The sequence below is a fragment of the Leptopilina boulardi genome, unplaced genomic scaffold, assembly GCF_019393585.1.
Source record: "Leptopilina boulardi isolate dan_hultmark-lab unplaced genomic scaffold, ZJU_Lbou_2.1 LbouV2_392, whole genome shotgun sequence".
Taxonomy (NCBI): domain Eukaryota; kingdom Metazoa; phylum Arthropoda; class Insecta; order Hymenoptera; family Figitidae; genus Leptopilina; species Leptopilina boulardi.
Window position 1 is genome coordinate 2,184,483 of NW_026137965.1, and position 12,600 is coordinate 2,197,082.

The window sequence follows — 12,600 nt, forward strand, 5'->3', positions numbered from 1 at the left end:
AAATTAAAATTTGCCTTAATTAAAATTATTTAAAATAAAAAGTCATCTGAAGAAAATGAGTGTAAAATAAAAATTCTACTAAACAAAAATTCGGTAGCTAAAAATTTGTATATAAAAAGAAAATCCTGTCAAATTTTAATTCGAAAATTAAAAAGAAGCCCATGATTATCCCATAAAAATTATTAAAATAAGAATTTTCATTTTCTACAATTTTATTGGATATAATTATTTTTTATTTTAGATTCATCGAATTTTAATTTGTACGAATTTTTAATTAATAGAAATTTTAGCATGCCGAATTTTCATTGGTCCGAAATTACAAATGGCCGAACAAACAATAGACTGAAAAATTATGGCGGAATTTTTAAAATTGACCAATCACGATTTTCTCGATAATTTCTAATTGGTCAATTTTTAAAATTGCGCCGAAATATTTCTGGCGATTATTAGTTCGTAACTTCGGACAAATAAAAATTCGGCGCTTTAAGAATTCTTGACAATAAAAATTTGATACATAAAAATTTGTTTATATTCTGTCAAATGTAAATTCAAAAAATGAATTCTAATAAAATTCTTTTAAATGAATATTTTAACTAATTGATTTTTATGGGATAATCATGTGCCTCATTGAAAATTCGACAAAAAAAAATAATTACACGGAAAAAAAGGAAAAAGTAATTTTTACTATACTTTCAGAGTAAAACGGGAACTATCGAAGTTTCTGCGCATCTCTGGCAACTTTTACTCCATAAATAGTAAAATTTAGTTCAAAAATAGTAAAATTGACTATTTCTGTAGTAAATTTTATTGTTTCCGCAGTAATATTTACTATATCTGGAGTAAATTTTACTATTTTTGGAGTAAAAGTTGCCAGAGATGCGCAAAAACTTCGGACAGTTTCCGCCCTCATAACAAAAGGATATCCCTAGGATATCCATAGGATATCCATATCAATGGTCGATATCCTAGAATGGTCCCCTGGATATCTTGGGATATCCATAGGATATCCCTAGGATATCCAAACGGGCGGTCTGTAGGACATCAACAGGACATCCATAGGATATCCCTAAGACATCCACAAAATATCTATTGGATATTATATCGCAGGATATCCATGGGATATCCTCAGGATGTCCGTGGGATATTCTTAAGATATTCACGGGATATTTAATATCTCAACATATATTTTTAAAGGTTAAAATTGTTAAGCTAATATAATGAATAATAATATAATAAAAACAAAAATCTTATGAGCTTCTAATTTATTTTAAATGAAGATTTGAAACGCATTTTTCAAAGTTTTTAAATAAACTCATGCACTTAATGTATAATTAATATTAATAGTTATTCGTTATTTGCGGGGAAGAATTTATATTGTTTAAAGCCAATTTATTTTCTGACAATATTAAGCATATGAATAAAGGAATGAATCACGAATGAGAAAAAAATTAGTTAATAATTTTTCAAATTAAACAACTTTCTCGAAAAACAAGTTGCATTTTATTTTATTTATATAAAATTTAATTCACAGAATATTCTCACTCGTAGTCTCATAATGACTTTAAAAACAGTATCCTGAGAATATCTTCTTGACATCCAGAAGATATATTGAGAATATCCTGAAAATATCTGTGGGATATCCTGACGATATCTATGGGATATCTGGAGGACATTTATGAAAGTCTATAGAGATATCCAGAAGATATCCTATGGATATCCTCAGATATCCATGGAATATCCAAAGGATATCTTCTGGATATCTCTATAGACTTTCATAAAGTTCATAAAGTTCCATATCCATGGAATATCCAAAGGATATCTTCTGGATATCTCTATAGACTTTCATAAATGTCCTCCAGATATCCCATAGATATCGTCAGGATATCCCACAGATATTTTCAGGATATTCTCAGTATATCTTCTGGATGTCAAGAAGATATTCTCAGGATACTGTTTTATCCATTAAAAACCGCCGATTTTTTGGATATCCTTAAGAGATCCTTTTGATATCCTTAGGACATCCCTAGGATATCTGCGGGATATTATCAATATATCCCAAGATATCTTTTGTTATTAGGGCGTTTTACTCCGAAAGTAGTAAAAATTACTTTTTCTTTTTTTCCGTGTATTTCTAATAAAATACTTTAAAATAAAAATTTTAACTAATTTTAATGAGAAATTCATGTAACCCAAAATTTTGAATTATTACATACAAAAAACATTTTTTTTTTTTTTTTTGAATGAAAATCTCACGTGGAATTTCCCAATGACCGCACATGGGTCTCTACCGTTTTCCTTTCTGACGGTCTTCGTCCCCATGGTTTTCAATATACTGGACTGTTGCTTCCATAAAGATAATCTTGTCAGTCTTTTATCTTTTTAAAAAATTTGTTGGAGGGAGGGCAGCAGAGTGACGAAGTATATACACACGAAAGTAGGGGGGAAAACACACTGATCGTATGCCTTCCACCCGCCAGTTTGAAAGCAACCTCCGTCATGATCACGTCAGCTGGTAGTCTTTAGTCCCACTTCTTCTTAGGTGACCTCGTGCGCGTTTTCAAAACCGGTTCGTATAGGTAACACACATATACGAAGAGCGTGCGAAAGCAAAAAAAAAAAAAATACTCTTCTCACAGCACTTTGAAGATAAAAATGCTGATAATGATGAAAAGAAGATATGAAAAATTGAAAATTTCAAATCAAAGGAAAAAATGTTAACAAAAAATTATGCAAAATGATGATGAATATTTAAAAAAAAAAAAAAAAAAAATGATCATCATTTGGATAACATTCTCTTGGATCGTTTAAATTATTCATCTCTCAATTTTCTGGATTAAAATTTGGATTAAGAAAACAACACAATGGGGAAAAAAAGTGAATTTTGTGTTTGTGATTTGGTGTTTTGTTTTGTGTTGTTTTTGTGTTGTTTCATTGCAATTCCAAGCGTTGTGCGCGCAGAAAATTTGAAACCCGCTGGAATATGCGCAATGAATGGATGCAATTGTACAGTGAAGGCGCACCATTGGATTTTCGTTAAATGCGTCTTCTCTGATGATCAGGTGATTTTTTTCTTTCGTTTTTCTTTTAGTTTTTTAATTAGGTTTTAAGTTTAAAATTTTTTTTTATTTTTTATGAAAGTAAGTTTTTATAACGTTTTGGAATTTTTTATTCATTCGATGATTAATACTTTTTCCCTTTTTGAATATATCGGATTATGAATGTTGGAATTCTTTTGGTGAATTGAAACTGGTTTTTATGTGAGACTACCGGATTAAAATCTTTTCAGATGCATATTTCATAACCATAATCTCTTTCACGCTTTCGATTATTTTCGAATTATTATGATCACTATTGGTTAATTTACTAGCTATTAGGTTTAAAAAAAATGATGACACCTTTCTGAATATAAATCTCGTTGATTGTGATTGACGAATTAGAAAAAAAAATCTTTTAACATTCCAATTTATTAATGGAATCTAATTTAAGATTTTTAAATCGAAAATGAAAACTAGGGCAAAAAATAGATTTGATTTTAAATCAATATTTTTTTTTTTAAATTAATTTATATTATTAATAAAATGCCAAAAAAAATTGATTATGATCAATATTAATTATCAGCAATTAATTATGAGAATTATATTTATTAATAAAATGATTATTGATTATGATCTATAAAAATTAGAAATGAGAGAAAATTTAAAAAAAAAAACGATAAATATCGGAAAAATTGATTTGAAAACAAAATGAAAATCGATGATTTTGCTCTCTAAATCTGAATTAGTAAAAATGTTTACTAATTTAAATTAGTGACTCACTTTTTGCTTTAGAATTAATTAAATTTTACTAACTGTTAGTAAAAGTTATTAATAATTAGTAAAATTTTACTAATTGAGAAGCAAAAAGTGAGTCACTATTTCAAATTAGTAAAAATTTTTACTAATTCAGATTTAGAGAGTGTATATATTCGAAAATTGAGTTTAATATCGTGGTATAAAAAAATTAACATCATTCAGTTTGCAATAAATCAAATGCGGTTTTGATTTAAGGAGGGACATTGAAAATAATTGTTTTTAATCGTGACTATAAAAAACCCCCTTTCTTTGTTGCATCGATCAAACTTGGATTAACTCATTGTAATATTCTTTATCAGCAGGAGGTTCACAACTCTTATGATTTCATCGAGTGCTAATGAAAAAATTTTTATTTCAAAAACAACAATAGAAGAAAAAAATATTCATTAAAATAAAATTAAAACAATATTATTTTGATTAATATTAAATAATAATATATTATTTCATTGAAATTAAAAAAAAGTATGTATTTCTTATTTTTATTTTGTGCGTCTTCTTTTATTTAGAAAAAAAAGTATTTCCCCTTGTTCTTTTTATTCTTGTGGAAGAAGAAATATTTTTCTTACGAACGAACGAAAGAAATACTATTTTTACGTTATTAAAATAAACAAAAGAAGTATTTTGTTCTTTTTTTTGTATTAAAAACATTCAAGAGAAGTTTAAAAAGTAAAAGAGAAACAATTTGAAAAAGTATAACGATGATCTAAAAAAAAAAAAGAGAAACTAAGTATATAATTATAAAATTATATCTCGATCATTAAAACCCAATTTTTAAGAATTATGCACTTTATAGGTTAATGGCCTTTTGAAGTTAATGATCTCATTAATCAAAAAACGATTTTGTTTCCCGGTTTCATAAAAACAAAAGGCTTTCAAACAGAAATTTTTAAGATACGTACAAATATTTTCGAAATTTGAATTTATTTTTATTTCGTTGCAAAAAAATTCGTTGTCACTGCTAACTTCCATACGGGAATTTTTAAATTTAATATTTTTTATATAATACTAATATAATACTAATATGATAATTAATATAATATTAATATAATATTAATATAATATCAATATTATGTTAATATAATATTAATATTACATAATATTTTATTTAATAATAATTTAATATATAATAATAAAAATGTTGACAAGATGATAATTTTATATTTGAAAAATACACTCAGAGAAAAGATATACTTATTTTAGAGACAAAAAAATATTTATTTATAATTTCTACATTCGTTTTTAGTTTTTATTTATAATTTTTTTATTATATAAATTTGATTATTTATATATTTATTTATATATTTTTTAATCGTTTAAGGCCATGCGAAAATTAAATTAAAAACGAAAACAAATGTATTTTATCATTAAAATGCTGACTAAAAATAAACAAAAAAAAAAATATCGTTTCAGGCCATGTAAAACTTAAAATAAAAACGAATGGAGAAATTAATTATCATTAAAATCCAGGCAAAAATATAAAACAAAATATCGTTTAAGGCCATGTAAAACTTAAAATAAAAACGGAAAACGAATGGAGAAATTAATTATCATTAAAATCCAGGCAAAAATATCAAACAAAATATCATTTAAGACCATGTAAAAATTGAAATAAAAAATATTTATTTGTTTCAAATAAACTTGTATGTGGTTCTCATAAAAAATTTATTTGCGCTAAATAAAATTTTAATTGTGCTAAATAAATTTTTTTATTTGAAACAAATAATTTTTATATAATAAATAAATAAATAAATAAATAAATAATAATAATAATAAATATTTTGTTGAAATAAATATATTTAAAAAAAATTAAAATAAAAAAAAATATTTTTAAATATATTAATTTGAAAAGCCAAAACAAAATTAATAATAGTAAATAAAAAATAAAACCAAAAAAACAGAAATAATTTCATATTGTAATTTCAACAACTATCAGCCACTTGGGAAAATGCACTCTTGATAATTGGTAACCAAATACACACAGTGAAATCCATACATCACTGATCCGATTTCATATTGCCAATAAATGCAATTTCAGATTATACGAGTGTGTAACAACGTCAATTAAATAGTTGAATAAAATTTAAATTGTGCAAAAATTTATGGCACTCAAAAATTTTCCTAAAAAAAAAAATTTTATCCTCTTTATATATATAAAAAAAAGTGACAAAGAGCCTCCGCAAGGAATATTATATACCAGCAAAACATTTTTATATCACACTCTTCACCCCAATCATTCCTGGTTTGTTGTACTCCTTGTATATATATGAAAGTTTATTCAAAATCGGACTTAGCTTCATATTTCACATGGGATTAGCATATAAATCATCAGTCCATGAAACCAATCGAAAGGAAAGGTGTGAGAGTAAAATGGGTTTGATGGGGAGGGAAAGGGGTGTTTTTAAAACACTTCAAGGTTCACCTCTTCTATGTTGAACAGGTAGGGCAGGTTTTTTCACACACATATATATATATATAATATATATCTTTGTATGTTTGTTGCTTTTTCGTTCCACTTGCTGCTTCAGTTGCGCTCTACTGGATATCATCCCGACCGATATCATACAATTCAGTGCATCGTCCCGCTATATCATTTCAAGGTATCAATGCGCCACCGTTGAAAAATTTTTTCTTCCGCGAGACTGAATTCGCTATTTCAGAGTACAGACTAGATTTCAGCAAAAAAAAAAAATAAAAATGGATTACATCTCTGAATGGGGGGAAAAAAAATTGGAAAATTCTACGCAAAAATTGCATTTATAATATATATACAGAGAGAGAGGATTTTAAGAGCATTGTATAATGCATTTGAGAACCACTGCGGCGACAAGTCAACGACTCCCAAGAGCCATTAGAGTTCAGATTAGACGCTATAGGGCAGTCTCGGGAGATAACTCCTGAATAGCCGTGTGCGCAGCTATATATATATATAGGAATTCAAATTTAATTTTTCAAAAGCTTCCAGTAGCTCTCGTTGATATTTTATAATATATATTAAATACGTGACATTAAATTTGATTTATCGAAAAAAAACGTTGGAATCTTCTTTTAAGATATTTTTTATAATCTTCTTTCACCGACGTTTATTTTATAGAAATTTTTATATTTGTTCTGGTTTTATTATTTTTTGATAGTGTTATTGTTAGGGAAATAGGGGAGAAAATAATTAGATCCTGGATAAATAAAATTGGAAAATATATTGGAATTCGAAACAATTTTAACTATTAATTATTATTTAATTAATTAATAACGGAAAATTAAAATCGTTTTTTTTAATTCAATCAGAAGTTTTGGATTAAATTTTAATCAGTTTTGATGAATATTATTTCGAGGCATTTCAAAATTTGTTTCCGAGCCAATCAGTTTCTATCCGAATGTTAATTTTAACGTAACAAGGAAATATTTTTTTCATAATCAATATGTTTCATTTTGAAGCTGAATTTGAATTCTTTTTTTGTTTCCGAATAAATTCGCTTCATTCCGAAACTAAATTTTAATTCCTTTCAGTTCTTTTTTTGGTTCCGAATCAATTGATTTCATTCCGAAACTAAATTTTAATTCCTTTCAGTTCTTTTTTTGGTTCCGAATCAATTCGCTTCATTCCGAAACTAAATTTTAATTCCTTTCAGTTCTTTTTTTTTGTTTCCGAATCAATTCGTTTCATTCCGAAACTAAATTTTGATCCCTTTCAATTCTTCTTTTTCCCATGTTCATTGTAAAACTGAATTTTAACCCTTTTTAATTCTATTTTTCTGTTTTCGAATCAATTCACTTCATTCCGATACTAAATTTTAATTCTATTGAATCCTGAAATTTCATTTCGAACCAATACGAATCAATACAAAGCTGAATTTTAATTCTTTTAATTTATGAAATTTCATTTTGAACATAACCGAATTGATCCGTTTCAAAAATTCTTTCCGTATTATTCCAAATCAATCCGTCACATTTCAAAGCATTTAATCCTTTTTGGAATTCAGAAATTTCATTCCAAATCATCATTTCATTAAAAATAAAATTTCAAAATTTATAAAAGGTTTAAAATTTAGCTTCAAATTGATTCAAAATGAAATTTCAGTATTAACATTATGCTTGAAAATGAAATAAATTGATTCGGAATGACTTGGAAAGAATTTTGAAAACGGAAGGATTCGCATTTATTCGGAATGAAATTTCATAATTTAAAAGAATCAAAATTTAGCATCCGATTGATTTGAATTGGTTCGGAATAAAATTTCAGAATTCAAATGGATTAAAATTAGCTATGGAATAAAATGGATTAATTAGCAATCATTAAAATTCCTTCCGGATGATTCCGAATTAATCCATTTCATTCCATAGCTAATTTTAATCCATTTGAATCCTGAAATTTTATTCCGAACCAATACAAATCAATCCGAAATTAAATTTTAATCCTTTTCAATACTTCAATTATGAAATTTCATCCCAAATAAATCCGAATCATTCCGCTCCAACATTTTTTCCGGATTATTCCGAATTAATCCATTTTATTCCATAGCTGAATTTTAATACTTTTGAATCCTGAAATTTTATTCTGCATCAATACGAATTAATCCGAAGATATTTTTAATTCTTTTAAATTATGAAATGTCATTCCGAATAAATCTGAATTCACATTTATTCGGAATAAAATTTCATAATTTAAAAGAATCAAAATTTAGCATCGGATTGATTTGTATTGGTTTGGAATAAAATTTCAGAATTCAAATGGATTAAAATTAGCTATGGAATGAAATGAATTAATTCGGAATAATCCGGAAAAAAAATGTTGGAGCGGATTGATTCGGATTTATTTGGGATGAAATTTCATAATTGAAATATTGAAAAGGATTAAAATTTAATTTCGGATTGATGCGGAATAAAATTTCATAATTAAAAAGGATGAAAATTAATTTTTGGAATAAAACAAATTAATTCGAAATGATTCGGAAAGAATTTTTTGTTACACAGAAATTTAGATTCAACTAAAAATTGATTGGATCGGAAACAAATTTCGGAATGCGAATAATATAATTACCAAAACTATAATTGAATATGAATCCTAAACTTTGTCAATTTTTATAAAGAAATGATAGTATTAACAACAAAATTTAACGGTAATTTTTTGTTGTTTTCTTTTACAAATTTGTTTAAAAACTGAATTTGTTGAAATTGCTTTAAATTGAAACTACAAAATGAAGCTACTATTAATTGAAGCTATACTTACAGAAAAAAAATATTTTAAAAAAACACCTATATCAAATAAACGTAATACAAAAATTTTCCAAAAAAAAAAAACCGAAAAAAATAATACAAAATTTTTTAATTTTGAAAAAAGATAATTTTTATAGTACCTAAGAAAAGGAATTTATTACATTTCCGGATGCTTTTTGTCAAATTCGATTCGTCGAATAAGAGCAAGTTCGTGGAAATTGTTTTAATTAGTTTGGAACTGATCTGATTAAGTGGTGAAGATTAATTAGTAACAGTTAGAGAATAGTTTCTTCGAGTCATATATATATATAGTGTGTTAATGAGAATTGATATTTTATGAATGTATAAAAAAAAAATTTTGTTACAATAAAAAAGGGTTACGACTTAAAAGATTAAAAAAAAGAAAATACTATTTCAATGACTCGCAATTAGTCACAAATGAATGTACTTTCATATTATGTATAAAAATAATATAATGATTACCCGATGATGTTGCTTTTATCAAACAAATGAAATTTTTTTTCCCCTCTTAATGTATTTTATATATCTCTTTAAGACGGAAATATTTTCTAGGAAGAATTATAAGAATATGATGAATAATTATGAAGAATAGAAAAATGAATACTTAAATTCATACGATAAGAAGATATGACAAAGAATAATAAAAAGAACAATTATATTCTTTGAAATGAAAAGAAATCATGAAACTTATTTTTCATTGCATAATAATATTATGATAAAAGAAATTAAATTAATCTTTTTGAAAATATTAGATATTTTTTTAAATTATTTTTAAATGTTTAAAATTATTTTGTATTTATTATTGTTTACAAAAGAAAAAAAAAGATAAATATGGAGAAATAATAAAAAATAATAATAATAATAAATGGAATAAACTCACATTATGCGGGAAATGTAACATTTTCCAAAAACTCACCTGTAACAGAAAAATAAAAGATAATTATAGCAAATTTGGTAAGCATTTTAGCGTAATTAATTTAAATTACACACATAATATAATAATTGATAAAACATTTCGCCCAAAGGCGCAAAGTATTTCATGAAATAATAAGTAGGTTGTAATAATTAATTAATTTTTTATTACATATAGTATATATATAATTATAAATCATTATTATTTTAATAAATTATCGCATTTTGGAACGGAAAAAATAATATAATTATTAATATAAATTATTTTATTATATATTTAATAAAATTGTATCAAAAGAATTACTTCAAAAGAAATTTAAATTGTGAAATCAAACAGAAAATTTCAAAAATAAAATAGAAAAAGGAGAAATCTCCTTTTATATATACCAGAAAATCAAAGAATCAAAATTGAAGTAATTAAATAACCGAGGCCCATAAATAAAAAAAAAAATATATACACATATAAAATTGTAATAGGGGGTTTACAGCAGCAGCCGGATCTGAAATTAACTTGTGAATATGATTCAACCCATAGAGAAGTAAAATTGGCACACATTGAAATTATTATTAAGTTCAAAGCACCCAACTGAAATTGGTGACCATCGTCGTCGTCGTCGATATGGTGTACAATTTCCGTTGGTTAATTTCGAGTGTCGGATGATATATATAATTATATATAAAGAATATAAATTGCGCGCGAGAAAAATGGGCAAGGCCGTGGGCGAAACCCATAAAGACAATTAATTGCATTGGATCAACTTCAAGAATAATTGAGAGATTAACAAGAGATTTGCAAATGTGCTTTATTATATTCTTCACAAATATATTTATTTATTCGTTCAATTCACCTTTTATAATATTTATTTATTTATTATTTTTTTGTTATTTATTTATTATATTTATATTTTTTTATTATTTATAAATATTTTTTATACCTATATTTTTTTAAAAACCCCTTTTTTTGAAAAAAAAAAAATAATCAATGTCAAAATATTATTTTTTTGAAGTTATATTGATTTAAATTATTACACCGATTAAAGCTAACAATCCACTGAAGCTACTATACTAATTGAAGACAAAAAAAATTAAATTACGTATGATTAAAGCTATACTTTAAATTGAATTATGTGACAAAAGTAGATATATATATTGCAACAAATGTCGATTGAAGTCAATATTAATTTAAATTATAATCGATTGAAGCTATTATCAATTTATAATACAATCGACTGAAGCTATTATTCACTGAAGTTTACTATCGAAAATTATTATTATTATTATTATTATTGGGTATTAGTTTTTATATTATAATATATATTATAATATTATATAATATCACATAGATATAAAATATATGATAAGCGTGGGAAATGTCACTTTGATACTGTTTTTTGAAAAATTTTTTTCTGATGATCAATTTTTTCTCTACGCATTTAAATAAATTTTTCTCAGTAATAAAATAATATAAAATTTCATTATCACACTGATTTTTCAAGAATAAGATTACCTTCCATGAAATTAAGAAAAAAAATAAAATGTGAGTCATTCAATTTATATTCATTAATATATAGACATCTAAAAAAAAAAATTATCTTTTAAGAGTGCTTGTAATTACAATACTTGCGCGCAAAGTACAATGACTTAGATATATCATTTCAAACTGTATTATAAAATAAAAGTTTAACAATTTCAGCAATTTGATGAGCAGTATCAAGGTCATTCCTGGAAACCGCCTACTCGCGTATCTCTCTGACTATATGTCTGAACACGTGGATAATAACATATACTTTCTAAATCCTCGTCTATTACACATATATATTATATGTACAACAAGATCTGTTCTTAGCGAAAAAAAAGAAAAAAAAATAAAAAAGAGGAAAAAAAAGTCAATCGCATCTAAATCTTAGTGATGCAGATCAAAGGTTAACAGATCGGGTTAAAACAACGACGTGACTGTATATATATGATCTCTATTTCAAATATTCATCAGAAATGCTCGTGACCCGATTTGAGAACAATTTTTTTCAATTCTCTCCCCCAAAAAAGAATGTTAAAATAATAATAATAATAATAATAATAATAATAATAATAAAAATAGTAAAAAAGCAATAAGAAGAAATATAATATAATAAAAATAAAAATAATTATCATTATGATAATAATGATTAAAATAATTAAAATACTAATAATAAAAGTAGGTACTAATAGTTCCAAATTTGAAAAAATAGAGACAATTAAAATAATGATGGATAAAAATCAAAGATATAATATAATGAACGATTCATATAATCATCCAAGTAAAAAAAAAGAGAAAAAAAGAAAAAAAATACCATTAGGTAGGGTAAGTGTATGAATTACTGCTGATGCGCCAATTACTGCGATTTTTAAAAAAATTAGTAAAACTTACTCTCTAAATCTGAATTAGTTAAAATGTTTACCAATTTGAATTAGTGACTCACTTTTTGCTTCTGAATTAGTAAAATTTTACTAATTATTAGTAACTTTTACTAACAATTAGTAAAATTTAACTAATTCTAAAGCAAAAAGTGAGTCACTAATTTAAATTAGTAAACATTTTTACTAATTCAGATTTAGAGAGTAGTAA

General features: G+C 25.0%; 2 protein-coding genes across 3 annotated transcripts in view; one reads left to right on the forward strand and one right to left on the reverse strand.

Annotated features, from left to right (window-relative positions):
• The window catches only part of LOC127288535 (E3 ubiquitin-protein ligase MYCBP2), a 364,776-nt gene that overhangs the window by 27,571 nt on the left and 324,605 nt on the right, over positions 1-12,600 (reverse strand). The gene's annotated exons all lie outside the window — the stretch shown is intronic.
• The window catches only part of LOC127288536 (uncharacterized), a 40,071-nt gene continuing 29,935 nt past the window's right edge, over positions 2,465-12,600 (forward strand). The window contains exon 1 of the mRNA XM_051316043.1: positions 2,465-3,059. Coding sequence (XP_051172000.1) covers positions 2,862-3,059 — 198 coding nt within the window. The 5' untranslated portion in view covers positions 2,465-2,861. The remainder of the gene's footprint in view (positions 3,060-12,600) is intronic.